The 25,629-nt window shown below is 52.2% G+C and overlaps 1 protein-coding gene across 1 annotated transcript in view; it reads right to left on the bottom strand.

The window, feature by feature from the left end:
- Positions 1-681: 681 nt before the first annotated feature.
- The window catches only part of Tgm2 (transglutaminase 2), a 27,316-nt gene continuing 2,368 nt past the window's right edge, over positions 682-25,629 (bottom strand). Inside the window, exons 2-13 of the mRNA XM_028786584.1 lie at positions 24,642-24,821; positions 20,486-20,728; positions 16,176-16,294; positions 14,319-14,447; positions 13,232-13,409; positions 10,878-11,013; positions 10,175-10,278; positions 8,674-8,916; positions 6,517-6,786; positions 4,097-4,257; positions 3,028-3,164; positions 682-2,190 (exon numbers count right to left, since the gene is read on the bottom strand). Of these exons, the coding sequence (XP_028642417.1) occupies positions 2,040-2,190; positions 3,028-3,164; positions 4,097-4,257; positions 6,517-6,786; positions 8,674-8,916; positions 10,175-10,278; positions 10,878-11,013; positions 13,232-13,409; positions 14,319-14,447; positions 16,176-16,294; positions 20,486-20,728; positions 24,642-24,821 (2,051 nt within the window). The 3' untranslated portion in view covers positions 682-2,039. The remainder of the gene's footprint in view (positions 2,191-3,027; positions 3,165-4,096; positions 4,258-6,516; positions 6,787-8,673; positions 8,917-10,174; positions 10,279-10,877; positions 11,014-13,231; positions 13,410-14,318; positions 14,448-16,175; positions 16,295-20,485; positions 20,729-24,641; positions 24,822-25,629) is intronic.

The raw sequence follows: 25,629 nt of genomic DNA, 5'->3' as shown, positions 1-25,629 counted from the left end.
GCGTACTTTACATGTTGCGTCATTTCTCTGGCCCTATTTCTATCTTCTAGCACATTGCTTACTGACTCAATACCCAAGTCGCCCTAGGTGTCCAGGGAACAGACTTGATACCCTGGAAAGGTGACGTTGGGGGTTATTTTACGTGTGTGTGTGTGTGTGTGTGCGCTTGTGTGGGAAGTGCATGCATGTGTGTGTATTGTGTGTGTATATGCATGTGCACCAAATGCCAATCCTCCAGTGTCATTTCTCAGGTGCTGTCCATCTTGGTTTTGGAGCAGAGTCTCTAATTGACCTAGAACTTACCAAGTAGGCTAAGCTGTTTGGCCAATGAACTGGGAGTACATCCCTAGAACTGAGATGACAGTTGGGCACCACCACACCATGGTTTGTTACCACGAACAATGAAAGGTGACTTTGGTGTGAAGCCGAGCAGATGAGGAAAGACAAGGAAGGGTGTTTTAGGCACGGGGAACAGCAAAAACTAAAAGGCACACGAGAGGGAAGGACACTGGGGGACACAGGAAGTTGCTAGCTCAGCTAGTGGGAGGGTTTGTGGGTAGAGCCTTGAGAGTCAGGAAAGCGAGGGGCCAGGCTAAGGCTTGGGTGAGGAGGCAGGGGTGGGCACAGGTGTGGGTGCTGCCCAACCCCCTCAGGAGCTCCCAAAGGACAAGGCAGACCTTGTTTGAATGTGAAAAATAGACCTTTATTTCAGTGTTCACATATGCCTCGAAAGCATGCCTACTGCCTGCTTGGATTCTGAAGCTTGTGTGGCAAAAAGAAAGAGAACCGTGTGGGGACAGGGCAGAGACACAGCTCATGGTGCGATTCTGTGTAAAGCAGAATGTGTTAAACATTTCTTCCCAAGCTCTCCTTGGGGATTTCAGGGCATCCTAGAGTCTCTGACCTTATCCCCCAGAGACCCCTCCGCCACTGCAGTCTTCCAGCTTGACGGCCCAGCCACAGAGAGGTAGAAGTGGGCTAACTTGGGGTGATGACCTATAAGCTCCCATGCTTTTCTGGAGACAAGTGCTGTGTCTAGGGGTATTGGCCAAGGAGGAAGGGCTGGTAGAGGTGTGGCCATGGTGGGTAGTGACCAGCATGGACATTTAAGGCTCCTTCTGTGAAATCTAGTCTAGGTACTGTGTGAGTAGCTTGTGGGTAGTCCTGGAACTGCATCTGAGGAACCCGGCACAGGTGAGAAGCAGGACACCCCAGAAGTGCACTGGGCCTGGGCGGAGGTACAGGGCCAGGAGACCCTGGAGGTGAGCTTGTCAATCACTGCTCTGGTGAAGGAGGATCAAGCCCAGAAGAGGAGGATAGAGTGTAACCCTCCTTGGGGGCTGTGACTCCCAGCTCTCCAGCCTCCCTGTCCCTCCCTCACCTCCTCACCCTAACTGTGTCCTAACAGACTCACCCCCTGATGGCTTCTCTGACACCCTCAGGTCAGGGCTGGTGTCACAGATGGAGTGCCTGATTCCAAGCCAGATGGCACAGGCCTTGTTTCCAAGCTCACCCACTGGCCCTGCAAGTGATGGGTTGCCTGCTGGCACAGTAGAGCACGGGCAGCCTCAGTTTCTACCCTGAAGTTTCTCCTGGACATTCAACAGGCTGGTGTCCCTGTGACAACTTAAAGTGTCTGGCACACATAGTTCCCATTCAGGGGGGAGGTGGGCAGGAAACTGTAGCTGGGGCAACTGGATTCCTTCGTTGAGCCAGTGGGCTCACCATCCCTTTGTGCTTATGTTGAGGCTCTAGAGACAGTTCAAACACTACAGAGATACAGAGTGCTGGTAATGGCTCTCCTCTTACCCTCGCCAGGGTACCCACTGTGTCGGCACAGAACACTCCTCACAGCTAAGGAGATAGATGGGGAAATAGATCCAGAGGAACAGGATGGGCCAGAAGTACATTGTCTTCTGAAGAGCCCCCCAGGCAGCCATGTCAGCTTGAAGGAGTGAAGTTGTTCATTATCTCAGGATAAAGACCAGGTTGAATTGAGGGTTGGCAGGTGGTGGGTTGGGTCTGGGTGAAGGGGTTCCTTAGGCCGGCCCGATGATGACATTCCGGTAACCCTTCACTGACTTCAGCTTGTCACACTGGAAGTTCACCACCAGCTTGTGGAGGCCAATATCAGTTGGGAACAGGTCAACACGCACCTTGACCAAATCTCCTGCTGCCACGGGGTCTGAGCTGCAGAAGGAAAGAGGGTAGGTAAGGAGACAGGCCTGGTTGCTATGTGAAGCTTGGAGCACCAGTGAAACACACTAGGACTTAGGCCAGGACTTTGGAGAAGAAAGACCAAAGCCAGTATTGATAATGGGTCCAGCTCATGGCTTCTGCAGGGTTAGGCCTCCTAGAGTGGTGTGTGTACGTGCACACATGTGCACATGTGTGTGCATTTGAGCATGTACTCAAGTTTGAGTGTGTGTGAGACAGTATGTTTGTGTGTGTGTGCGAGTATGTATAGGTGCAAGCATGCATGTTTGCTAGTGGGGGGCAGGGCAAGCATGTGTGGTGAGAAGATCTGCCCATGTGTACTGGCAGTAGGCTGGGAGCCATGGACACGCCCAGTAGCTACAGGAGAGACAACGCATTGTGTGGATTGTGTGGCTTGTGCATGCTCTTGGTTTGTTCCGATTGTATGAATTAGCATGGCACAGGAAAGAAAAATAGCATGTGTTCCTACACATGCGTGTGTAGATGTGAGTGGATAAGAACACACCATGCCTGAGCGTACATGTACACACAGACACATGTGGACATCCGGGTTCTGGGAGGACTGTGTGGGGGCAGCACACGGTGACTGCTGTGTCCCAGGTCGGGTGTGTGCTGGTGGGGGATTGACCTGCAGTTAGCACATTGTGAGGGTTGAAAGGTCACCTTGTGGACACTCTGGCTTGGGGTTTAGGGTGGGTGGGAGACAGGTGAACAGGAGATGAGTGGACTGGGCTACAGGCTGGGCTGGGTTCGACAGCCTCGCCTCCCGGCTCCAGCCTCCTCCCCGAGACCTGGGCTCACAGTACGTACACTTCCACAGACTTCTGCTCTTTGGTCAGGCCAGCCCCCTCCACAGTGAAGATGCAGTCATACAGGGGGTCAGAAAGGGGGTTCTTCAGGGACACCTCAGCCACCAATTTGCGGTTCTGCTTGGGCTCCCCCAGGATCTGGAAGGATGCAGGTGAAGGTTAGGGCAGGGAGCCAGGCTGGATGCCTACAGACTTTCTCCCAGTGTTTGCTAAAAGAAGTTGCTTCCAGCTCTGCCATCCCTAGGATGCATCTTGGTGCCTCAGTTTCCCATCTGCAAATGACAAATGATGGATACTCCCCAGATCTTTCATGGAACTTAACTGAGGCTCCATATGACCCTCAGGGTACATAAAGGGTCTCCTGTGTCCCAGGGTCCAAAGCTGGTAGGTCAGGACTGGAGATAATCTGACTCTGTTCTTCTCTGCTGTGTGATATTGGAAAAAGCTGACTCTTTCTGAGCCCTGGTTTGCTGCTAAGAGAAAGCTGCCAGTTCTTCTGGATAAGCTAAGGCCTGTAAGCACTTGGCAGACTCTGGCCCATGACTACGAGGTATTCTAGAGCAACTGCTGCTGGGGCTTGGGGGCACCCCAGAAGAGGGCTGGGAGGAAGATGGTGATGGTACAGTTGGCTTTCACCAAGCCTCCAGACATGCAGTATAAGGCCCTAGCTGCTCCTTGTGGGTATACTTGGATTCTCACAGTGTCCCCAAAGTGTCAGCCTTGCCTTGGTCCCACAGAAGAGTGAACTGGGGACCAGAAGGGTGAATTAGCATCTTCGGTGCCACCCAGGCACAAGCCTGGGCCACCATGATTGTCACCCTTCTTTGGCCCCAGCAGTATCACCAAGGTGGGTACACTGGCCTTTTAAAGATACCGAGGTCCGAGACCCAGACAACCACACCCTCCACTCCAGACTCCAGCAGCCCTCGTTCCCAGAGGCTTCAAGTCCTGCATTCTCGAATCTTATGATGCCTTCCTTCCACAAGGACCCGGAGGCACAGAAAGGTTCCAGGCTGCACAGAAGCAGGTGTATAAATGGAATGCTGTCCGGGGCCCCATCCGCTCCTTACCCGGATCTTGATTTCGGGATTCTCCAGGTACAGATCTCTCTCCGCCAGCACGTAGCTGTTGGCAGCTGGCTCGATGAGGAGGCCCCGCACCTTGATGAGGTTTGACTCCGTCAGGCACCCACTGTACTTCTCGTAGAGGATGCGAAGGGGAATGCTGTTCTCTGTGATGAGGGAGAGGGAGGGAGGTGTGGCCTGTGAGTCTTGAGGGATGGATCCGACCAACCGCTGAGATGACAGACATGCGCCTCCACAGCTGGATCAACCCAGAGCCTCACGCATGCCGTGAGAGCCCTCTCTCATGGAGTCGTGTTCCCAGTTTGCCTCGCTCCCTTCTAGCTGATGGACTGGCAGGCCTCCACCTTCTAGGACCTATTAATAGTACCTGGGCAATATGAGTGCTTGGGAGATTGGGGAGGGTTTTCTGAGTGGGGCAGGGAGGTACCAGTGTTCTGGAGGAGGACAGCTGACTGCCAGACACCACGCCTCTCCCAATGCCTTCCATTTTACCCGCTTGACAACCCAAGAGTGGCTTTGCTTTTGATCACCTCAGCTTACAGAGAAGAAGCAGAAGCTTGGGCAAGTACAATGGTATTGGCATGCATCCTTCCACAGCTGGACACGCCACCCAGGCATCTGAATCATACCGGCAGCGCCACCTGCCCTCTGAGAGCGAGCTCACTCACCACTGGGCCACACAGTCTCGGCCCATTTGAAGAGTGGGCTTAATCTCATTTTTTTTTTCTGACAAGATAATTGAGGCCTAAGGGCAGCAAGGGTGTGTGGGAAGCGGGATGGTTTGGAGAAAGGAGCCAAGAGCTGGGATCTACTGGCTTGTACCATTCATCTTGTTTCCTCATTCACTGAGACCCTGGGTAAGTTCTTTTTGCTCCTGGATTCCCCGGGAAACAAGAGTTCTGCAGGGATGTTCCCTAAGCTTATTGGTACCGAGCCAACTTCGCATCACGGTGGCCCTGCGGGGAGCAGCTAGCACTCTGACAGCAGAGGCACCCCCTTCCCTTGCTAGACCAGCATTTACATACCCTGAGTGGAATGCTTTTCGCATATCAGTAGGGTCTTTATATTTACATGGTATCTTTCTACAACCTGCTTTATATTTTTAACCTTATCATCATCATCACTGCCACCACCACCGTCACCACCACCATCTTTTGCTAAGAGAAGAATTTCATCATTGTTTGTAGCAAACCACAATAAATATAAACCAACAAGCCCTGCTTGCTCCACTCTGGCAGAACATTCATGCCACAGGGGTCAGAGCCAATTGATTATGCGGTGACTCACAAGGGCTGGGGAGCCAAAGGCAAGTGACTCTGCCCCTCCACATGGGGACTGCTGCTCGGGTTACCTGCAGGACTGACAAAACTGGGGGGACAGTGGCCTGCCCAAGTGGCTCTAGCAGCCAGTGGCACAGCCTTTAGAAAGCTGGGCAGTGGGTGGCCTTCCAGCTGTGTCAATACCAGAGGGACGTGTTTCAGCCCGATGGTGTGTCCGTGAGGACTAAAGGTTGGAATGACCAGCCCCACCCTGGGGGCAAAATAGAAAGAGAAAACACTGGACACTAGGAGGGTGTGGCCATGACTGCTGGCTTTGTCAGGCCAGGCCAGGCCAGGTCCTGGAGAGTCACTCGTTCACAGATCAGTCACCAGGCCTTGGCATTGGGCCAAATGCTGGCTGGGAGGAGAAACTGAATTCGGTCAGTCTTGGTCTTCCCTTGGACAGTATGCTCTGTTCTAGAAGGGTCCCTGGGGTCGGTCACTCAACTACACTGACTGCTTTCCTGACCTCCTGGTGCCTGAGGGAGGAAAGCGAGCAGGGTAGAGGAAGGGGAGAGCATCTGGACTCCATTCAGCTGTCCTGGGCCTGGCTTCCTGTCCATTAGCACATGGAAGTCCCCAGATCGTATCATCAAAGGGCCATAAGCGCAGCCATTCTACCGAAGGGGAGAAGAAGCAGGCTCAGGTTGACCTTGGCTCTGGAAGCCCCAAGAGGCCATGTAGAAACTAGCTGTGCCTTCCAGCCAGAGCCAGGCACACCGAGCCCCTGGCCTGTCCGCCCTGCTTCCTATGCCGTCCCTCATGGATTCCTGGCAGGCAGGACACTGCTGGCTGAACTGTGGGCCTGGCCGGAGCTCCTGCAGTACAATGCAGGTGCACTGATGGCATCCGTAGGGCAGAGGTGACTCCATGGCTGTAAGCAAGGCACCTGGTACTTAGGTCCCATGATTATCTCAAAGCACATTGCTCAAGTGAGTGGTATCAACCGGAGTGGATTGTACCTGAGGGATGACCCTTATGGTTGCCTACACACACACACACACACACACACACACACACACACCATGATATTAAGATGAGGAGCACACGTGAAACACCCGACGCTCCGGGCAGGCAGAGCCTTACCAGAGTAGGGATCCAGGGTCAGGTTGACATCCTCAGTGCCGCACTCGGGCCCCAGCACCCCGTTGTAACTGACAGTGCGGGCGCAGAGCAGAAGGCGGCACTCACGAGTCTCCGTGGTGTTGTTGCCGATGTGGGCGAACACGTCAAAGTCGTTGCCCATGCTCATGCTGTCCCCAACTCGGATCCGCATGGCCACCCCTGTCTCCTCTTTCTCTGCCAGTTTGTTCAGGTGGTTGGCTCTGGTGTAGGCTTCCCTCTCCTCGGGCGACCCTGTGCAACAGAGAAGAGAACTCTGATCGTGTCTGCAGTGAGGATCACTGGGCACGTGTTGGGATAGAGCAAGCTGGCTTTTCAGAGTCCTGGTGACTCAGAGCAGTCCCAATGGATATGTGTGTGAGTGTGTGTGTGTGTGTGTGTGTGTGTGTGTGTGTGTGTGTGTGTGTATGGAGAGAGAGAGAGAGAGAGAGAGAGAGAGAGAGAGAGAGAGAGAGAGAGAGAGGAGGCATATGGGTGTCCATTTGGACATGTGCATGCACTTGTAGGCCAGAGGTAATATTAATCTCATCTTCTACTGCTGCCCATTCTTTAAAAAGACTTATTTTATTTTTTTTTATTCATGTGAATGTGTGTGTGCCCAAGAAGTCCAGAAGAGAGTGCTGAAGGCCCTGGAGCAGGAGTTACAGAGAGTTATGGGTTGACTGATGTGGATGCTGGAAACTGAACTAAGACCGCAGGAAACAGGAAGTCCTCTTAACCTCTGAGCGTCTCTCCACCCTCACCTTATTCTTTGAGACAGAGGCTCTCACTGAGCCCAGAGCTCACCAGTTGGCTAAACCGGCTGGCTAGCCCTGTTACAGACATGCACTATCGTGCGTGGCTTTTACATGGGTGCTTGGGATCTGAAGTTGGGTCCTTGTAGCTCAGGCACTGACGGAGCCCTGCTTCCGTCTTTGTCACCCTGCTTTGTAAGCCCTGCTTTTTCATTGACTTGACTCTCAGTCAACCTGGAGAGCACATGGCCGTTGTATGGGAGAGACGTGTGTCTTGAGAGGAAGGTTGATAATGTCCATGTCTTGTTACATTGCTAATGGAGAGTGTCAGAGGCAGGACATGGACCTTCCTTACAGTACATGTGTGCTAGAGAGGCCACGAGGAGCATCCCTGGAAACCGGATAGTAACAGGTTCAGTCTCACCCAGAGGCCAGCATCTTCCTCTTACAATGGCGAATCGGTTAAGAAAAAGACCACAAGACTGATTGGGTTCATCCACCAGCCCACTCAATATGAGGTTTCTCAAGTCTCACTGTGCTGCAGCCTCCATTAACCTTACAGAGGTAACAGAGAAATTGCAATCCTTGCCCTGGCCTGTCCCCCAACAGCTCCAAGGCTGCCTGGGAGTTAGAACTGTCTGGACATGCTCTAGCTGGAAAGGAATAGACAGAAGAAATCATGCTTTGTCTGGCCTTCCAAAAGTTCAGGGATGATGGGTTGATTGACAGACAGACAGATGTAGGGCAGAAGGGAGTCTCAGCATCTAAGAGTGCTTGCTGCTCTTACAAAGAACCGTGGTTTGGTTCCCAGCACCCACAAAGTGTCAGCACCCACTGTGGGTCACAATCACTCCCATTTCATGGAATCTGACTCCCTCTCCTGGCCTCCGTGGGCACAAGGCATGCACATAGTACACATACATATATGCAGGTAAACACACACATAAAATAGATAGATCTTTTAAAAATGAAAACCAGATATGAACTATACATATATACATACATATATACATACACACGCACACACACATACATACACATATACATATGTAGAGAGAGAGAGAGATAAAGGACCTCACAGTGTTAGTCTTGAACACATGATTCTCCCGTCTTGCCTCCACAGGTAGCTGGGATTACAGGCATGTACCTCGGTGTCAGCTCAGACAGAACCTTTCTGTTGAACAATATTCTAAACAAATCACCCTTTACTATTCTACCCCAATATCTGCTCCTGCTCTTGAGGAGTTTCTTAAACTACAACAAAACCCAAGGGTCACTGACACACATAGGTTGTCAAACGTAACGTATGCCCAAGCCTGATGGGCTGGTACAACTAGGTGCTTATCTGCAAGGCTCCCTTAGCGGCTCTGAGGGTGCAGCCACCTACCCTCTGGGTACTTGTAGTTGTGGGTGATGTCCTCCCGGTCATCGCAGCCCACACTCTTAGTGCTGATCTTCTGCCCTACCACCAAGGAACGGTTGATAGATTTGAGCAGAGACCCATCTTCCTGCCGGATCCAGTCCACCACATCAGCGTTGACCTCGGCAAACACGAAGGATGCATCATACTTGGTGCTCAGGTCCCCCTCCTTGATGGCCCGCACTGAGACTGGGCCACAACAGTATGTCCCTGTTTGGGGTAAAAGGGGAAGATGAACGAAGCTACACAGGAGGTGGCACCAGACCGCTCAGGATTGGACCACATGCATAGAAACTCTCAGATCAGATAACTCTTTAACCAGAGAAGCCATTCCCAGAAGGCACATGGGATGAGGATTTGGGGCACTGAGTCCAGAACCAGATATTAGCATTCAAGTCTAAGTTTGGCCTTCCATTAGCTGTGTGACTTTGGGCAAGTCAGTCGCTTCTCCAAGCTGCCTTTTACTGTGGGGTTATATCTGAAAAGTTCTCTGTATAAAGCTCCACAACCTTTGATAAGTCAAACAAATGTACCCCAAAGCATCTTAAGAACATCAGGAGGCCGGGTCCTGCTCCCACTAACTGACCATGTTGGGCAGAGATCAGCGCCAGCCACAGCCTGGCCTCAGCCAGTACTGGATGTGAAATCTGGGTTTATGAAGGTAAAACTGCCTGACCTTGTCCACACCTGCGGTGTTGGGGGCTAGGAGATGGGTGGAGATATTCTGGCACATCCTGAGATTGGACATGGAAACTGAAGTCACAGGAGTGTCACACTGGGATACGGACAAGTCTACAAAGAGGCCGCCTAATGCTGACACTCATCACCAACTCCACAGTCCCTGCCCAGCTTACAACAGATCCTAAGGGTCCAGTGACTTTAGATGAAAGAAGATGACATCTTTAACTTACTGTGCTCTGGCAGCTTGTCCTCTGATGACAATGTGACAAAACATAGCAGCACTTACAGCTGCTACCAGTAAGAACCAGAGACATTTTCATCACTGTAGCTGCCCCAGATAGGAGAAGCTGTCACATAGACTGTCCCCAGCACTAGAACTTGCTCCACAGAGGGACAAGTGTTACTATGCCACAAAGGGTTTTTTTTTTCCTTGAACTTTCTATAACTTCAATGCTCCTTGTATCTCTATCTGTGCATTTAAATTTTTTTTTTTTGAGAGAATGTCCGTGTACTTTCTCAGACCTTGCCTTGGCACTGTCTGTCTGTCTGTCTGACACATACAAACATCGCATTTGGAATTGCTGGAGTTAGTGGGTAGGTAACCATGCTATTTTGGGAGAGTGTGAAAAGATGCTTTTTCTTTGGGCTTTGTTCACCCCTTCCCTAAAGAAGGTGAACTATGAACACACAGACCAAGGGCTGCCACTCCATTGGTGGCCTTGGCTCAGCATCTCAGCCCCACCCTGCTGCAGCTCTGTAACCCCTAGGGAGTGCAGTCCCTGCCCACCTTCGCTCTTCTCCTGCGGTGTGGGGTCAATGGCCTGCCACCCCTCATAGCCGGGCTGTAGGTCTGGCCTGGTCATCCAGGACTCCACCCAGCAGTGGAAGTTCCTAGTAGGGGACAGAGGCAAAACACAGATAGCTTTTTTTTCCTGTCATTTCCCACAAATCCTACTCACCATAGGAGACCAGGAAACCCTGAGCCCACCTCTCTGCCCCCCCCCCCTTGGAGCAGTATCAGTAGCAGTCTCTTAAGTGGGGACTCATTCTTGTCCTCTGACCTTCCGCCACCTCTGAGCTCTAGGTCTCTCTGACTAACCTTTCAATTCCTCAGTTCTGGCTACTTTCCTGCCTTCAGGCCCTGCCTGGTCCAGGCACACTCTCTACCCACCTGAACCTTCCCAACCCCAGCTTCCTGCTCCAGCCCTGGTCTATGGGATTGGCTCAGTCCTTTTCCACTCTGAAGCTGAGAGTAGTCCCAAAAGCCAGCCAGGACCTCAACTCACATTCCAGAATCCCACCCCCTCCCAGTTCCCCCTGCCATCCCTTCTAGGGCTGTCTGTGGTGGGCTTCCCGCCTCTCTGCCTCCACTCAGCTTTCTCCAGCCCAGTTCCTCTGCCTGTTCCTGCTCAGCACTGGAGGCCCAGTTCAACCATGGCCTATCCTGAGAGGCTTCCAGTTTCCATCCCAGCCTCCCCTCGGGCCCTCACCAGATCATCTCACTCTTGTTGCTCTCCAGCTCCCCAAACTCGTTGCGGAAGTACTCGATAAGCAGGTTGCTGTTCTGGTCGTGGGCAGAGTAGTAGTTGGTCACCACTCTGGTAGGGATGCCAAGGCACCGCAGCACTGGGGGTCGGGGGAGGGGGATGAAGAGGAGTCCACATTGTTGCTGAGGCTCTGGACAAAGCTGTCCTGCCCAGGCCTCTACAGGCTCTTCCATACCCCTGGGGACGATGGGTCCAGTGACCAGGTAGTAATGTTATATAGCTGCCACTCTTGGCCTGCCACTCTTGGCCTGCAATGGTGCCTACTTGGCTGGTCACCCTGCAGCCACTATGTTCCTTCTGCTTCACCTCATCACAACAAAATCTTCAGTGGCCCCCATAGCACCATGGCCCCCATGGACATCAAAAGGAGATTCTGTGGTGGTCCCTGATTCCTTTTTTTTTGGTTATTCAAGACAGGGTTTCTCTGTGTAGCCCTGGCTGTCCTGGAACTCACTCTGTAGACCAGGCTGGCCTCGAACTCAGAAATCTGCCTGCCTCTGCCTCCCAAGTGCTGGGATTAAAGGCGTGCGCCACCACTGCCCAGCATGGACCCTGATTCCTGATCACCTCCTTGCACACTTCGCTCCGGTCACATTGACTCCCAGCATCCCTCTAGCAGGCAAGCCCTGGGAGCAAAGGGCAGGAGCATAGCAAGGTGCTGAGCACCCTGGGTAGATTGCAAGCTCAATACAAAGAAGAGGTATCTTGAGTGCCTCCCATCCCCACTTTAATTTGGTTTTGAGGCAGTGTCTTATGCAACCCCATTGGCCTAGCTACGTAGTCAAGGCTGGCCTTGATCGCTTCTGTTCTTGATGCTGTCTCCATCTCTGAGATCACAGGCAGGCACTATAAGGCCATTTTTGTGGTGGTGGGGCTCAAACCCAGGGCTGTGTGTACGCTAGAGGAGCCCTCTACCAACCCAGCTGCAGCCCCCACTCTTTTGTTTCTTTGTTTCTTTGCAAGGACCTTGGGTCCACTAAGTAAGCAGGATAATCCTGAGACACACTCAGCCCTTGCCATAAATGGGATAGACTCTTAGGGTGGGAAAAAAAGAAAGTAAGTATCTAAAAGATGAAACCAGACAAAAAGTCCACAGTACGAATCAGCCGTGGGACTCCCGCCTTTTCCTTTTGATTGACTTTGAATCTTTGAAGGCAGACGAGGATCTGGTCTTTGCCCTTTGCCCTACATCAGCTTCCCAGATGGCCCTGGCTTCTGGCCAGGAGATGCAGGAGGTGCCTGGAGGGGGAGGGGGAGCAGTGACCTGTTACCTCTTGCCTCGTTCCTGTAGCCACAGCTGAAGCTGGTGTAAGCCCTACTCCTTATGCCACATGCAGCATGCCTCAGGGGACAGACAGGAGGCTCTGTGTTGCCTGTTTGCTGTCCCCAGGATAGTGTCCTGAGAAACCTTATCACCACAGTCTAAGACTATGGGGCTTCCCCAGAGCCATACATACCTGGTTCAGGGCCAGACTGTGCCCTGAACCAGCCGTTTGACCTTGGGCAAGTCACTTCCCCTCTTTGAGCTTCCAGTTCCCATTGGGGAAGAGGAGCCAATAATAGCAACTTGCTAGGATGTGGTGATTCAGAGAAAGGCATGGGTGGGGGCAGACTCATCTGCCTAGAGCCCAGAGCAGGGCTGGGAGTTACTATGGGGCAGCCAGCAGGTCACATGCCCTCCAAGACAAACTTCAGTGCGGTTGGTGCTGCTGAGTGCCAGGCACTGAGAAATTGTCCACAGAGCCACCAAGATGCTCTGGAGCCCTTGATGCCCTGAGACCCCAGTCCAAGCCATTCTTGGCCCGAGACTATGCTCAGTGCCATTGTCCCAGGCCTCGGGGCTCCCTGTCATCAGTTCAACACTGCTTCCTCTATTTCTCAGATGGAGAAACTGAGCATGAAGACATTGTCCCAAGTCCACCCAGAGACGGGAAGCAGGCTAAACATTGCTCCCAGGATCTCTGAGCCATGAACCTGGCTGAGGTTCCCTTCTCTCCTTACATACCAGCCTAGAAGGTGGCCACGGCCAAAGACAAAGGCACCTAGGTAGGAGGCTATGGTACGGGATTCCTCCAGGAGACTTCAGGAGGTCCCATCGAGAAAAGATGTCTTAGACCCTAGAGAAAAGGACTAGGGTATAGAACCCAGAGGAAGAAGAGAGGCAGGAAATGGACTAACTAGTCCCCAGGACACACGATATCCTAATGGCAGACACAGTATTGAAATCGAGTCTCCCTGTGTCCCCATGGGCCTACTGCATGCTGAGACTGGTCCCAGACTGCCCAGCTGCAGCTCACCTGTGCAGGCTACTGCCGCAAACACCCAGCACTGGCCGTACTTCACTTGCTGACAGCCGTGTTCCTTCCAGCGCCGCAGAATGTCCACGCTGCCGATCCAGGCCATGGGACTGATACCATCCCCATAATTGTTGTCCCAGCGGCCCTGAAGCACACCCTGGTCATCATTGCAGTTGACCTGTAATCAACAGAGCATCATGGGAAACAAAGACTGTCAAGTGGATCAGGAGGAGAACATACAACAAGGGATCAAAGTCGGGCCATGCCAGGATGAAGGATTGTAGACACAGTGTGTTGTAGTGCAACAGATGGAATGTCATGGATAACTGGGGGTGCAGCCAAGGGCCCAGGAGACAGAGGAAGGCAGTATCCTAGCAGAGCCAACTGCCGAGAATTTGATTCAGAGGCTGAACCTGCCCTGTGAATCCAGGGTCACTCTCAAGTGGCATGGCCTGATTTGAGTCTCACAAACACCCACACTGGCCCCATACATCTCTGAAACACCCACTACTTCCAGAACATAATCCAAATTCTGGTCCACAGCCCATAAGCTCTTGTGTGCTCTGGCCCTGTCCATCCACCCAGCTCTTTCTGAACCCGTCCACTCCTCTTGCTCATGCTACTCCAGCTTCTCCCCAGGGCCTTAGCACAGGCTATCTCTTCCTCCCAGTCATCTCTGGGGACCACCCCTGAGAGAGGAGCCTGAGCCCCTCCCCATGGTGGAATCCTGTGCTCAGACACTCACAGACCCTGCTCCCATGGTACGTGTATCTTGATTCATGGTTGAACACCCATTTTGCATGTTTATTTCCACTAGCGTCTGTGTCCTCTCACCCACTCACTAGAATAGAGCGCTATGGGTTTGGGGAACCACATGGGGTTTAGACCCAGTTCTACCCTAGCGCTCAGGATTAGTGGCCGTTGGTCAATATTTGCTGAGTGAAAGGCTGAATGAATTTCATTTATGTAGAGCTTTCTAAACTGCTTCTGCTGAGGCCAACTCCTGCCCCAAGTCCTCATCATTCCCAACACAGGCCTCATCATCCCAGAAGGGAGCGGTCTGTCAGTCCCCCCGCCCCATACTCACCATGCCGCTCACCACGCGGCCCACATAGATGGGACTGCTGCGGCGGGAGCAGTCCCGGCTACGGTCCTTCAGGAACTTGGGGTTCACATCCAAGAGCATCAGGCAGGCATCCAGGATCCCATCCTCAAACTGCATCCAAGCAGACAACAGAACAGGAAGCTGGAGTACCAGCCTCTTCCGGAAGCTGCCCTATACCCCACAGCTGCAGGAACCCCACTCCACCTCAATAGTAAATGGGAGTCCAGCTGGTTCTGGACATCCTCAGGATGCCAGCTGCTGAAGACCTAGGAGGGAGCAGTGTGACATCTGGGGGACATAAGTATGAAGAGGGGGAGGGCCATGCCCATCTGGCACCTAAGGATTCTTTCCTGCCTTTGCTCTTCATCTTGTGATGCTGTTCCTGACAAAGCCTGGTCCCAACATATATTTTCATGCTACAGAACAGCCCTCCGAGGTTTGCTGTGGCTCCCCATTGTCGTTAGCCTGATGCTCATAGATATTTACAACCAGGATGTTTCCTATCTCACCCCTTAGGGTTCTTTTACCCACAGATCCCTTCTCAAGCAGGATATAAACTTGCCCACCTGTGGGTTCTTCCCACAGAGCTAGCCTCTCCTATGAGAAACGCTTACTTGTTCTACAAAGCCCAGCTCAAATGTTTCCAGCTTCCAGAAGCCATTCTGACCACTGTGGACAGTGAGGTTTCCTCTTTCTTAAGTCTTTGCAAAGGAGAACCTTGAAGGTCCCATGGCTGGGGTGTAACCCTGTTTCTCAGACAAGAATGCAAAGCCCTGGGAGCTGAGGTTGGCTTGTGGTGAGGTTTATACGTCACCTCACCTCACGTCACAGAGATATGGCTCATTTCACTCCCACAGCCAGACTGCCTGCGCTGGGGAGGGATCTGTGCTGCTATGATCCCTCATGAGGAAGCTGTGGTCAGCATGACACTGAGACACACAGAAGGACTTCCCTAACCCAAGAAGGATTTCCCCAGGTCTGAACACCAGACACTGATCCAGAGGCTGCAGGAAGACGCCTTAAGATGGGCTCCGCCCCAGGAGACCCTGACACACCAGGGGCCAGTGTCATGTTCTCTCTACAGGATCAAGAGGTTTCCTGGGAGGGCGGTTAATGGAGAAAATGAGACCTGGGGTTTGTAGAACTAGCCCTGGCTGGGAACCGGAAACAACAGGACAGATAGTAGCCACTCATCTGCATCCAGCCCAGCCCAGACTTCACAGCCTTGCCCTGGCTGGTCTCCATTTGTAAGGAGCCATGTTCTGATGACGGTTGTTACTTTCAGCCATGTATGTGTTAGGCTTGTTTGTTACTGAGCAGTGGCTGATACAAACAGATGTTCTAGAACAGCAACATCAGTACCCCTGGAAATGCCTCAAGAAGGTACACACCCCCCCCCCCTGCCCGCCAGATCTGTCAGTCAAAAGCTAGGGGTATGGCCTGGCCACTTGTGCTTTTGGGAGGCTCTCATTAGGAACAATTGACCCAACGAGATCCTCACCCACTGACTGACACAGGCTGAGCGCACACACACTGCACATCCTCCGAGGGCCATCACTGAGTCAAGAGGCCTTCACTGTCCCCTTCTCTGAGAACACCTGCTGGCTTCATTGCTTCACAGGTTGTCCTCATCTCTTTTCCACCCTGGGCCCAGGAGTGCTGCCTCTGCTGTGTGACCTTAGGCAAGCCTTACACCTCTCAGGGCCTGCAGTTACATGGGTACCCTGCATTCCTAACAGGATGGAATGGATGGCTCTGCCACCCACTCACATCTTGAAATCTCAGGCTCCCAGACACAGGCTGGCCTGAGATCCCCACAAGGGGCAGGTGATATCCTACCTGCCCAAAGTTCCAAGGCACACTCTTGATGAACCTGACAGAGCCCTGGTAGATGAAGCCCTGCTGGGTGAGGACGTACTCCCGTCGTTCCGCCTCTGACTCTAGGTACACATCATCCGCTGTAGGCAGAAGAAAGGAGACTCAGCTCGTGCTGGCAAGTCAGGAGCCCTGCAACATGGCAGCTGGGAGCTAACTGCCTCATCTAAGCCTCTCTCAATTAGCAAAACTAATTATCAGGTCACATCATTTAGAGATAAGGCTGTCATATATACACTTTTCCAACACGCCCGGAGCTGGGCTGAAAGTAGAACACACATGAATCTACGTACTCTCCCATGAGTCCTATGTTAAAGACAGGGAAACTGAGGCTCAGAAATACGTCCAAGTTGAGAAAGCAGACAGCTAAATAAATAATTGGGGAGGGGCTGGACTAGGGAGTCCTTGGTCCTAATGTTCGATTGTTGTTGTTGTTTTTTTTTCAAGACAGAGTTTCTCTGTAGGTGTGGCTGTCCTAGAACAGGCTGACCTCGAACTCACAGATCCACCTGCCCCTGCCTCTGCCTCCTGAGTGCAGGGATTAAAGGTTATGGGCCACCACCACTCGGCTCTGATGCTTGTTTTCAGTGTGATCTGGGCCTTGGAGCCCATCTTAGCACCTCCTGGCTTTGCCTAGAAGTGAAAGGTGTGGCAGACAGGAGGTACTGGAAACAGAACTCTAGATGGTGCCAGACTCCCTGGGGAGAAGGCACCAGAGCCACCAAGGAAGGGTCACCACAGTCCTAAGGAGGTAGAGCACAGCCAGCTTTGAGGCCAGGGAGGTTCCCTGAGACATGATGGAGGAGGCTGCAGGACTGCAGCATAAGCTGAGGGCACAGGTGACAAAGATTTGTCCCAGAGAAAAGGTGGGTTACAGGATTCCCTGTGACTAGTGTGTGTGTGTGGGGGGGTGGGTTTGGGGTTGGGGATAAAAGGCTAAGGAGGCGGAGGCTTGGTGGTCAGGCTGGCTTTATGATGTCTGCGTCATAGGGAAACTGAGGCTGAAACCCAGACCTCATGATGACTCTGGTGAGCCCTTGGCCTGGGTGTCTGTTCTCTCTCTATGAAGTTCTCTCTCCATCACAGAGAAAATTCAACTACGGTTGATGTCTTAATATCACGCAATGACATATTTACTTAAAAAACATTTTTTAAGAACAGAGTCTCATGGACCCCAGGCTGACTTCAAATTCCCTGTGCAGCTAAAGGTGACCTTGCATTTCCAATCCTCCTGCCTCTACCTCTTGAGTTCTGGGATTACAAGTGTGCGCTACCTAGGGATCAAACCCAGGGCTTCACATCAGCTAGGTACATCCCGGCCCCCCTCTTTTTCTTTAAAAGAAATTAAAATATCTTCATGGTGCCTAGAAGAATGGCAAACTTCAGTCCTTGTTGAACCTTCTGGAGAAAGAGTCCTGTGGGCTGCTATGAGGTAAGGTTAGACCTTCAGAGACCTGAACAGTGTCCAGGACCTCTGCAGTGTATCGAGGAAGGTGAGTGCATTGGCACCCTGGGTGCATTGCTTTCTTGCTCCAGAGCTGGAGCAGGAGCTAGGACTGGAGGTGTAAGGGCGAGATATGGAGGAGGGGGAGGTATGGGGGGGAGGGGTGTGGGGGGAATTAACTTTGCAGTAGTGAGTTCTGTGGACACTGAAGGAAGGAGAGAGAGAAAGAAAAAGCAAAGCTCACAATTACCACATGAGGTGTGGTTAGCACATGTGGTATTAGGACCATGGCTCTGACTTCTGGGAAAGTTGATTACACTGGGGACACGAAGCCATACCCACGCTGATACTATCCTGTGGCCTTGGATTCAGGGCAGGGGCGCCCATTTCCAGGCAGATAGCCCTTTCCCATTCTTCCTGAAAATTCCCCCTACTACAGCTGTCCCCACCCCAGCCCAAGTTCCTGCCTCCCCCAGGCCTGGAAATGTAGGTCATCTTAGTCATTCACTGTACTGCTTGACTGGGGCCCACTCCAATCCTCAGGGCAGGATAAGACTGAGCCAACAGAAGGGGGACTTCCCCGGGAGCTGCCTTCTCCCTGTCCTGAGCTCTAAAACCCTGTGGGTTGGCAAGGGTTCTTGCTTCACCCAAACAAACTGTAATTTATCTCGGCAAAGCCAACCCTATTCCAACCAATCCCTGCATCATGTACTCTCTGAGACACCCCACAGGTCACTGGGGACGACCTCAGGGTCGTTAATGAGGCACTGGGCAGATGCAGCCCATGTGGGCAACATACAAGGCATTTGGACTCTTGGAGAGACTGGGCAGCTGTGTTCAGGGCATTGTGCACAGACTGAAGACAACTGCAGGAGAAACCAGATGTTAGCCAACTGGACTACGGTCCTTCTGTGGTTTTGTTGGTTACCGTGCTGGTAATTGAACCCAGGCCTTTAAGCATGCTAAGCAAACACTAACCACTGAACTCCATCTCCAGTCTTCTCTTTACTTTTCACTTTTTTGAGATAGGGTTGCCCAGCTGCCCAGTCTGGTCTTGAATGCACAATCCGCCTGCCTCAGCCTTTGAGTATTAGGTCAGCAAGACTAGGCCTGGCCTTTCATGTTTGCTAACAGTCATCTTGGAAATTGCAATTTTCAAGAGCAATGGACCAATTTCTCCAGGTGTATAGAGACAGAGCTAAGATTAATCCAAGACTGCAGACAATAGAGTTTCCAGAGCAGAGTCCATGTTATGATAAAAAAGCTGTGTGTGTGTGTGTGTGAGTGCGCGCGCGCATGCGCTCGCTCGAGCTTGTGTGTGTCTGTTTTGCTGGCATGTATGTATGTGCACCACCAAGGAAATCAGAAAAGGGAATGGAGTTGCAGTTGGTTGTTATCCACTATGTGGATGCAGAAAATCAAACTCTGGACTTTTGAACAAGTAGTCAGTGCTTTTAATGGCTGAGCCATCTCTCCAGCCCCACAAAGTGGGCTGAGGGGTGTATTTTTAATTGTGTGTGGAAGCAGGAAGATCAGAAGTTCAAGGTCATCCTCAGCTACAGTGAGTTAGTTAGAAGCCAACCTGAATTATATAAGACCCTGCCTCAAAAATAAATACATAAAATAAAAAGATAAAAAAGCTGTTCTGGCATCTGTTAGAATTAGAAATAAAAACCAAAGTAGGCACATAAACCAAAGTAGGCACACCAGAAGAATTTTAAAAGCCTCTCTATCAAGTATGCCATAAAACGTCTCCAAATAGAGAAGAAAAGAAAACAAGCAATGATCCAGGAAAGTGTTTGCCTGACAGCCCCGAGGCCAGACTCAGGGCTAGCCTGAAAGGCAGCTGAATTCCCAGGCTGGACAGCCTGAGGGTCCCCTCCTGCTTCACCGTGTCAGAGGAAGAAAGAAACAAAACTCAGACTGAGTGTGTGTTGATGAGATAGAGAAACTGAGTCTGGGAGGTGCGCCCCAGCTTGGCCTCCTCCTGATACTCAGGCTGGCCCAGGCTTTCTCCAGCTCTTCCCTTGTGCTTTGCCACTGTCCCCTGGGTGACTGGAGGAGCTTCCAAGAGTCTCTTAACCTCTCTGAGTCTCAATTTCCTGCCTGAGCATCAAGGATGCTGACGTGTCCCCACCAGCTGTGTAAGGAGGTAGCTATGAGTCAGACTCTGGGCCCTGTTGTACCTCGCTCAGTTTCCTGTCTTTAAGCCAACCTGGATGGGTTTAAGTCAGAGCCTCGTGAAGAGAATGAACACCGTGTCTGGCCCAGGCCATAAGCTGGCCATAAGCTCTCCCCTAATGAGGACTCCTGAAGCACAATACGCCTTGTGCCCCCAATGTTCTTACATTGTAACTAATCCCGGAGGTAACAGTGTTAGAAGGAGGGACCTGATGAATGGATTCTTGTTCTAACGGAGGACTGGTTAATTAGCTAGAGGTTCGAGTAGCTATAGAAGAGTATGGCCCTCTCTCGGCATGAGATACATTTCCCCTATGTTGAATCACAGCAAGAAGACCCTCACTGCATGTGACTCCCTTGGTCTTGATCTTGTACCTCCCAATCCCCAGAATTGTCAGCCATGTTTTTAACCAGTTTATTGGATACCAGCCAAATGGATTCAGACATCTGTTTCCTAGTGCTGCAGAAACTCACGGGCCCCCAGACCAGGAGAGCATCCTTTGGTACCAGAGGAGTCACCTGGCTTCCTTGCCTATAAACTGAGATGTCAAAAGAATCCTTATTTTGAGGCTACCCCACCCAATGCTTGCTTATACCCCACCTACTGGTTCTTGATACTCCCCAGACCCATAGATAGAAAATAGCTCACCTGGGCACCAGGCATTGAAGAGCAGGATGAAGTGGCCCAGCATGAAGCTGGAGCCTTGGTAGCCAGTAGAACTCTCCAGGCTGAGGCGGTACTGGCCAACAGGAGCATTGGCTGGGGTGCAGAGCTGCAGCGAGAGGACATTGTCCTGTTGGTCCAGCACTGAGGCTGACCAGGACCCCTCCTCCACATCGTCAGACAGTGAGAAGCGGGCCTTGGTCCCTGCCTCTTCGCTGGGAACTGGGCCTGCAGGGAGAAGACGACACAGCTGTGAGTGTAGAGTTGGCAGGATGCTGTCCAGGCTCCTAAGGCTGAGGTCGAGGCCTAGTTCCACCTCCGGGCACTGGAAGAACTCTGCTAAAAAGTTCCATCTCCCTTAGCCTGTTTCCTCATTGGTGAAGTAGCTAGTCATAGGCTCATGATGAATTCCCCAGAAAGTGGACTGTGCAGCTTGGGAAAGCGTCCGTCGTCTCCCTTGGATCCCTTGGACAGGCTCAGCATGCCTGACTATGACACTGGCAGGAAGAATAGCGGACATTGCTAAGGCCCCTCAGTTCTCTCTGAAGCTCCCTCTTGCATACTGTTGCCCCTACATACTCAGAGTAGGAAGGACCTGGACATCTGAGATCCTGGCTATAGGCGGGTGGGGGGCATTGGTTTACCAGAGACCCTCTGGCTATGGGTTCTAATCCCATGCATGGCACATGAGGACAGTCATTTCCCTACAGCCTGTACACCTTACAGAGGGCTCTGACTCTTTGAGCTTCTTTTAACTGCCAGAGAAATGAGACCTAAAGAGGAAGGCTCTTAGGAGATCCTGGCTTTCTGGGGTTTTGAGGCCCAGGGGCCTCTACACTGCTTCATTTTGAAAGATGCTGCTTCCTGGTGAGTGACGTCCTATGTCATGGTCTGCACAGACCTCTTCCAGGTAAGGAGTGGCCTGGCCCAAGCAGGGAGGCCTGAGTCACCGGAGGGCCAGGCTGGTCACTTTAGCCTTAGGCAGAGAGCGGAAGAAACAGAGGAGCATTCTGGCTAGCTGTGAGGCATGACAGTTTATTTTTATTTCTTCACTCCCTCCCTGTGGCTCTGCTGTCCGCTGCTGACAATACCGGGGCCTGCTCACTGAGGGACTCCCTCCCAGTCTCCAACCCTCCTCCCTGTCTGCCAGCCCCACTGCACCCAGGCCCAAATATAACCCTGAGCTAATAAGCATGACACAGGCCTCAAGAGCCTGTCTGGGTGCCAGGGGCTGAGTTGGAGGCATTCAAACCCTCCCTGACTTCCAGAGCTGACATTTGGAAAGGAGCCAGCCAGCTCTGGAACTCAAGAGAGCCACCCATCTAAACCAAGACCCCAGGCCTCTCTGACACACTGTATCTTCCTCAAAGAAACAGGCCCGGACCACACGCCCTGGAAGGTCCATTCCCAAGTTTGAAACTGGTTTGTAACCTTGTAACAAGCAATTTTGTTTCTCTAAGCCTGAGTTCCACTATCTGTGAAGTGGGGCCTTTCAATGTTTGTAGAGTGAACTCATTCTGTCTAAGGTTGCCAAGAAGCTTTAAGACGGCAAACCTGGCACACAGTAAGCGCTCAATAAGTAGTTACTGTGGCCTATTATTCTCACCACTGCTTTCTGGCAGAGCTGGGGAGGTTCACTGAGAGCCCATGGGAAGCATTTATAGTAGGGACTGTCCTCTGATGCGCTCCCTCTAAAGGACACGAGACATCTGAGTTCTTAGGCCACATAGCAGGCTTTGAGGGCTGTAACACAGGTAGATACTTTTATGACAATGAGATAACTTCACAAATGTGGAAACTGAGGCAAAGGGAATGAGGCTGGTTAGGGGTGGGTGGGGCAGGTCAGTCATAATTATGTCTGCAGCGCCAGCACACTCCTGACCTTCTCAGAAATGTCCCTGTTTGGGCGATCAATTATCTGGTCACTCTGGTAACCTGTCTGGGCCAGGTCCCACGGCCACTGTCTGTTGATGGTAATCCCTAGGACAAGTCAGGAAACGCAAGTCCCACCTCTCCATCCGGGAACAGTCACACATGTACTCGTGCACACAAACACACACCCACCCACAACACACACACCTTTTCTTCCAAGAGGGCTTGCTGGGAGACAGGCAAGGACACACTGTCCCCTGGTCCCACCGCTACTTGCGTAGCAGGCTTTGCAAACTTCCTGCCTGTGGTTCTATGAGGTAGTTTTGGTGAAGCCAAGGGTCCCATGATGATCACTTTAGACCCATGTAACTCCAGAAGCCCAAGGGGTCTTGGCACTGGCCAGCCCATGGTAACACCCTCAATTAGCCTCACAGAGGCTCCCTTCACCCCCTTAGGCTGGCTTCATCTCATGTCTCTCCACCCTCCATCAGGGGAGGGAGCTTCATCCTTTCACAAGCGCTGTTTGTCCACTGTGGCCTGAGGCTGCTGCAGAGACCACCAGACCCCAAACTGCCTACCGAAAAATAAACAGACAGGGTGGGACCACAAAGCCCTTCATTGAGTGGCTTGACTAACTCTCTCCCTTCTCCCGGCCTCAGTTTCCCTGAAGTGGTAGGACAGGCTGAGCATAAACTAGAGAGTTCTAATGGAGGAAGAGGTCCCCAGCCAGATTTGGGCTGGGCACTGACTGAAGCCTGGCCTGGTGGGAGCCTGGCTTCCTGGTATTGTCCCTCAGGCTTCTCCGGCACCCGGGAGGGTCTTGGATAGCAGACAGGGAAACCAAGACAGCCTACAGATGGAAGTGACCCATGGGGACTGGTGAGCAGAGATTAACGTTGGGGTTCAGGAGGTCAGCGTCCCTCCCAGCACTGAGCTCCGGATGCTAAGTGCTTTTGCTATACTGCTCAGACCCTGTAGAAGAAGAAAGAGGCTATGTCAGGGAGGAGAGAGAATGTGGGTGCCCACAGGCAGCTCAGGCTGCTGTCTTACTTGTCACCTTGTCACAGAGGGGTACACTGAGGCCAGGCAGGCACTCAGGTAGACACGGGGTTAAGTGACAGAGAGCCTCAACTCAGAGCTGGGTCAGGAACTGAAGCGGCACAGTGACCCACTGAGTGAGTGGCTTACTATCTGAGCAGCCTTACCTCAGTCTCCCTGTCTGCAAAATGGGAGCCCATTATGCTTCCACACTGGGGGCATCAGGGTGGGCATGTGGACTCCTCCACCTTTCCAAGCATGATCCAGCCCTGTACAAACACTACCAACCTCCCACCCCACAGAGGCTGGAAGGCCAGACTCTGGCTAGGACCCTTTGAGTGATAGAAAGGGGCCTACAGGTGAGGGAGCGGGTATCCCTGGGTAATGGCTGCCTCTGTGCATGAGGAGGGAGGAGGGAAGGATGGAGGGGATATCCTGACAGCCTGTGGACTCCAAGATAAGCTTATCAGCATCCCTCAGATAGAAAGGGCCTCAGCTGGGCTGGGGCGGCAGCTCCTGCTTACCAGTCTTTCTACCCCCAAAGACCAAAGAAAGCTGGCCCTTTACGCCCTTGGGCCAGCACCCCAGCCAGGTGGCCCCTTGCTGACCCTGAGGGAGTGGTTCCTACCAGAAGCTCGACAACTGATTTGACTTCCAAGGCCACTTTCCTAGAACAGTCAAACAGAGATTGGGAATAGGGTGGACAGGGTCCAACACCTCTTTGCCCATCTCTGGTGCCCCTGGAGTGATACAAGCAACAGTCACCAACATCTACAGGACATTTCCAGGGCCTTCTTACTGAATACTCCAGTGTGAAACTCAGGCTCAGAGAGGCTAAGTAACTAACTGAATGTCACACAACAGGTGAGCAGTCCACCCCACCTCTAGTCAACTGGACTTTCCCCACTACTCAGAGCTGGTTTAAGCCAGATCCCAGAGGCCTGGTGGGCTCTCTAGAGCCCTGGAAAAAAGAGATGGGAAAGTTGTTTGGTGTGGGAAAGATTATGGAAGATCTTGATGAAATTCCAAGGCAGGAAGCTATGGAAAGCAGCAACCCAGTACACACAAACTTGCAGAGACTGAGATGGCCACTCCCTCTTCCATTCTGAACCTCAGTTTCTCATCTGTGAAATGGGGCTAATGACAGCTGAGGTTCCCACGGGATGGGAGAGGTCATGAAGGGAGGTGAGAATTCATCAGTCAGGACACAGAGGGAATCAAAGGTACCCACCTGTCACGGCACCAAATGTAAGGCTGTCCACACTGGCCTCGTAGCCACGGCCCTCGAAGTACAGCGTCAGCCGGAAGCGCTGGCCACGCCGCAGCACCAGTTTCTCGTGGCACAGGTCGGCCGTGTGGTGGTCACGGCCATTGGCCTGAATCTCCAAATCACACCTCTCCAGGATCAGCTCTGTAGAGACAGAGGCAGAGGCAGGCATAAGCCACTGTGGCATCTCTCAGCGGGCTGTAGTCTCAGGTGATACAATCTTACTCACTGTACCCCCTGTGCAGTGACCCTGGTGACACTCTCTCACCTCTATAAGCCACAGCCCTGACCCTGGCAACCCACAGCTTCCCATGGTCTCAGGAGTCTGACAAGGCTAAACATCGACAGGGCTTTTAATCACAAGGTCCTGCTTGCAACGGGAGAGGCCTCTGCCGTGACCCAGTCATGTGATCTCCAGCAACTCAAGTTTCCTGGGTGGGCCTCAGTTTCTAGAACTCACCTCAACAGGGCCATGGTAAATATTAAATAACCGATGTGTGTGAACTTAATGCCCATGCTCCTGCTCCAAGCAGACCACACATGGTCACAGCCCTCAAGGGTGTCTGGCTTTTGATTTACACAGGGGTGGGATCTGCTGAAGATACTCAGCATTTGCTGCCAGAAGCAAATAACTTCCCACTCCCCTCCTCTCCCCTTCCCCCTTCCCTCCTCTTCCCTCTTCTTCCCTACTTTTGTATTCTCTCCCCTCCCTTCTCTTCCTTTCCCCCTCCCCTTCCCCTTTTGCTACACAGGTTTTTACTATGTAGCTCAGCCTGGCGGTAAACTCCAGTTCCTCCTGCATGAAGACAGCCCGAGCCATCCTGACTTTCATAGACTAAGGGTCAGGCTAAAGGATGGAACCAGGCACAGCCAACAAAATACAGAGTCTGGGAGACCTTCAGCAGAGGATCTGGTTTCCTTAACATATCAAATGCAGGAAGAAGAAGAAGAA

The sequence above is a fragment of the Grammomys surdaster genome, unplaced genomic scaffold, assembly GCF_004785775.1.
Source record: "Grammomys surdaster isolate TR1022 unplaced genomic scaffold, NIH_TR_1.0 125561, whole genome shotgun sequence".
In the NCBI taxonomy this organism is placed as follows: Eukaryota; Metazoa; Chordata; class Mammalia; order Rodentia; family Muridae; genus Grammomys; species Grammomys surdaster.
Note: the sequence above shows the minus strand (reverse complement) of the source record. Positions and strands in the feature narration are given on the sequence as shown.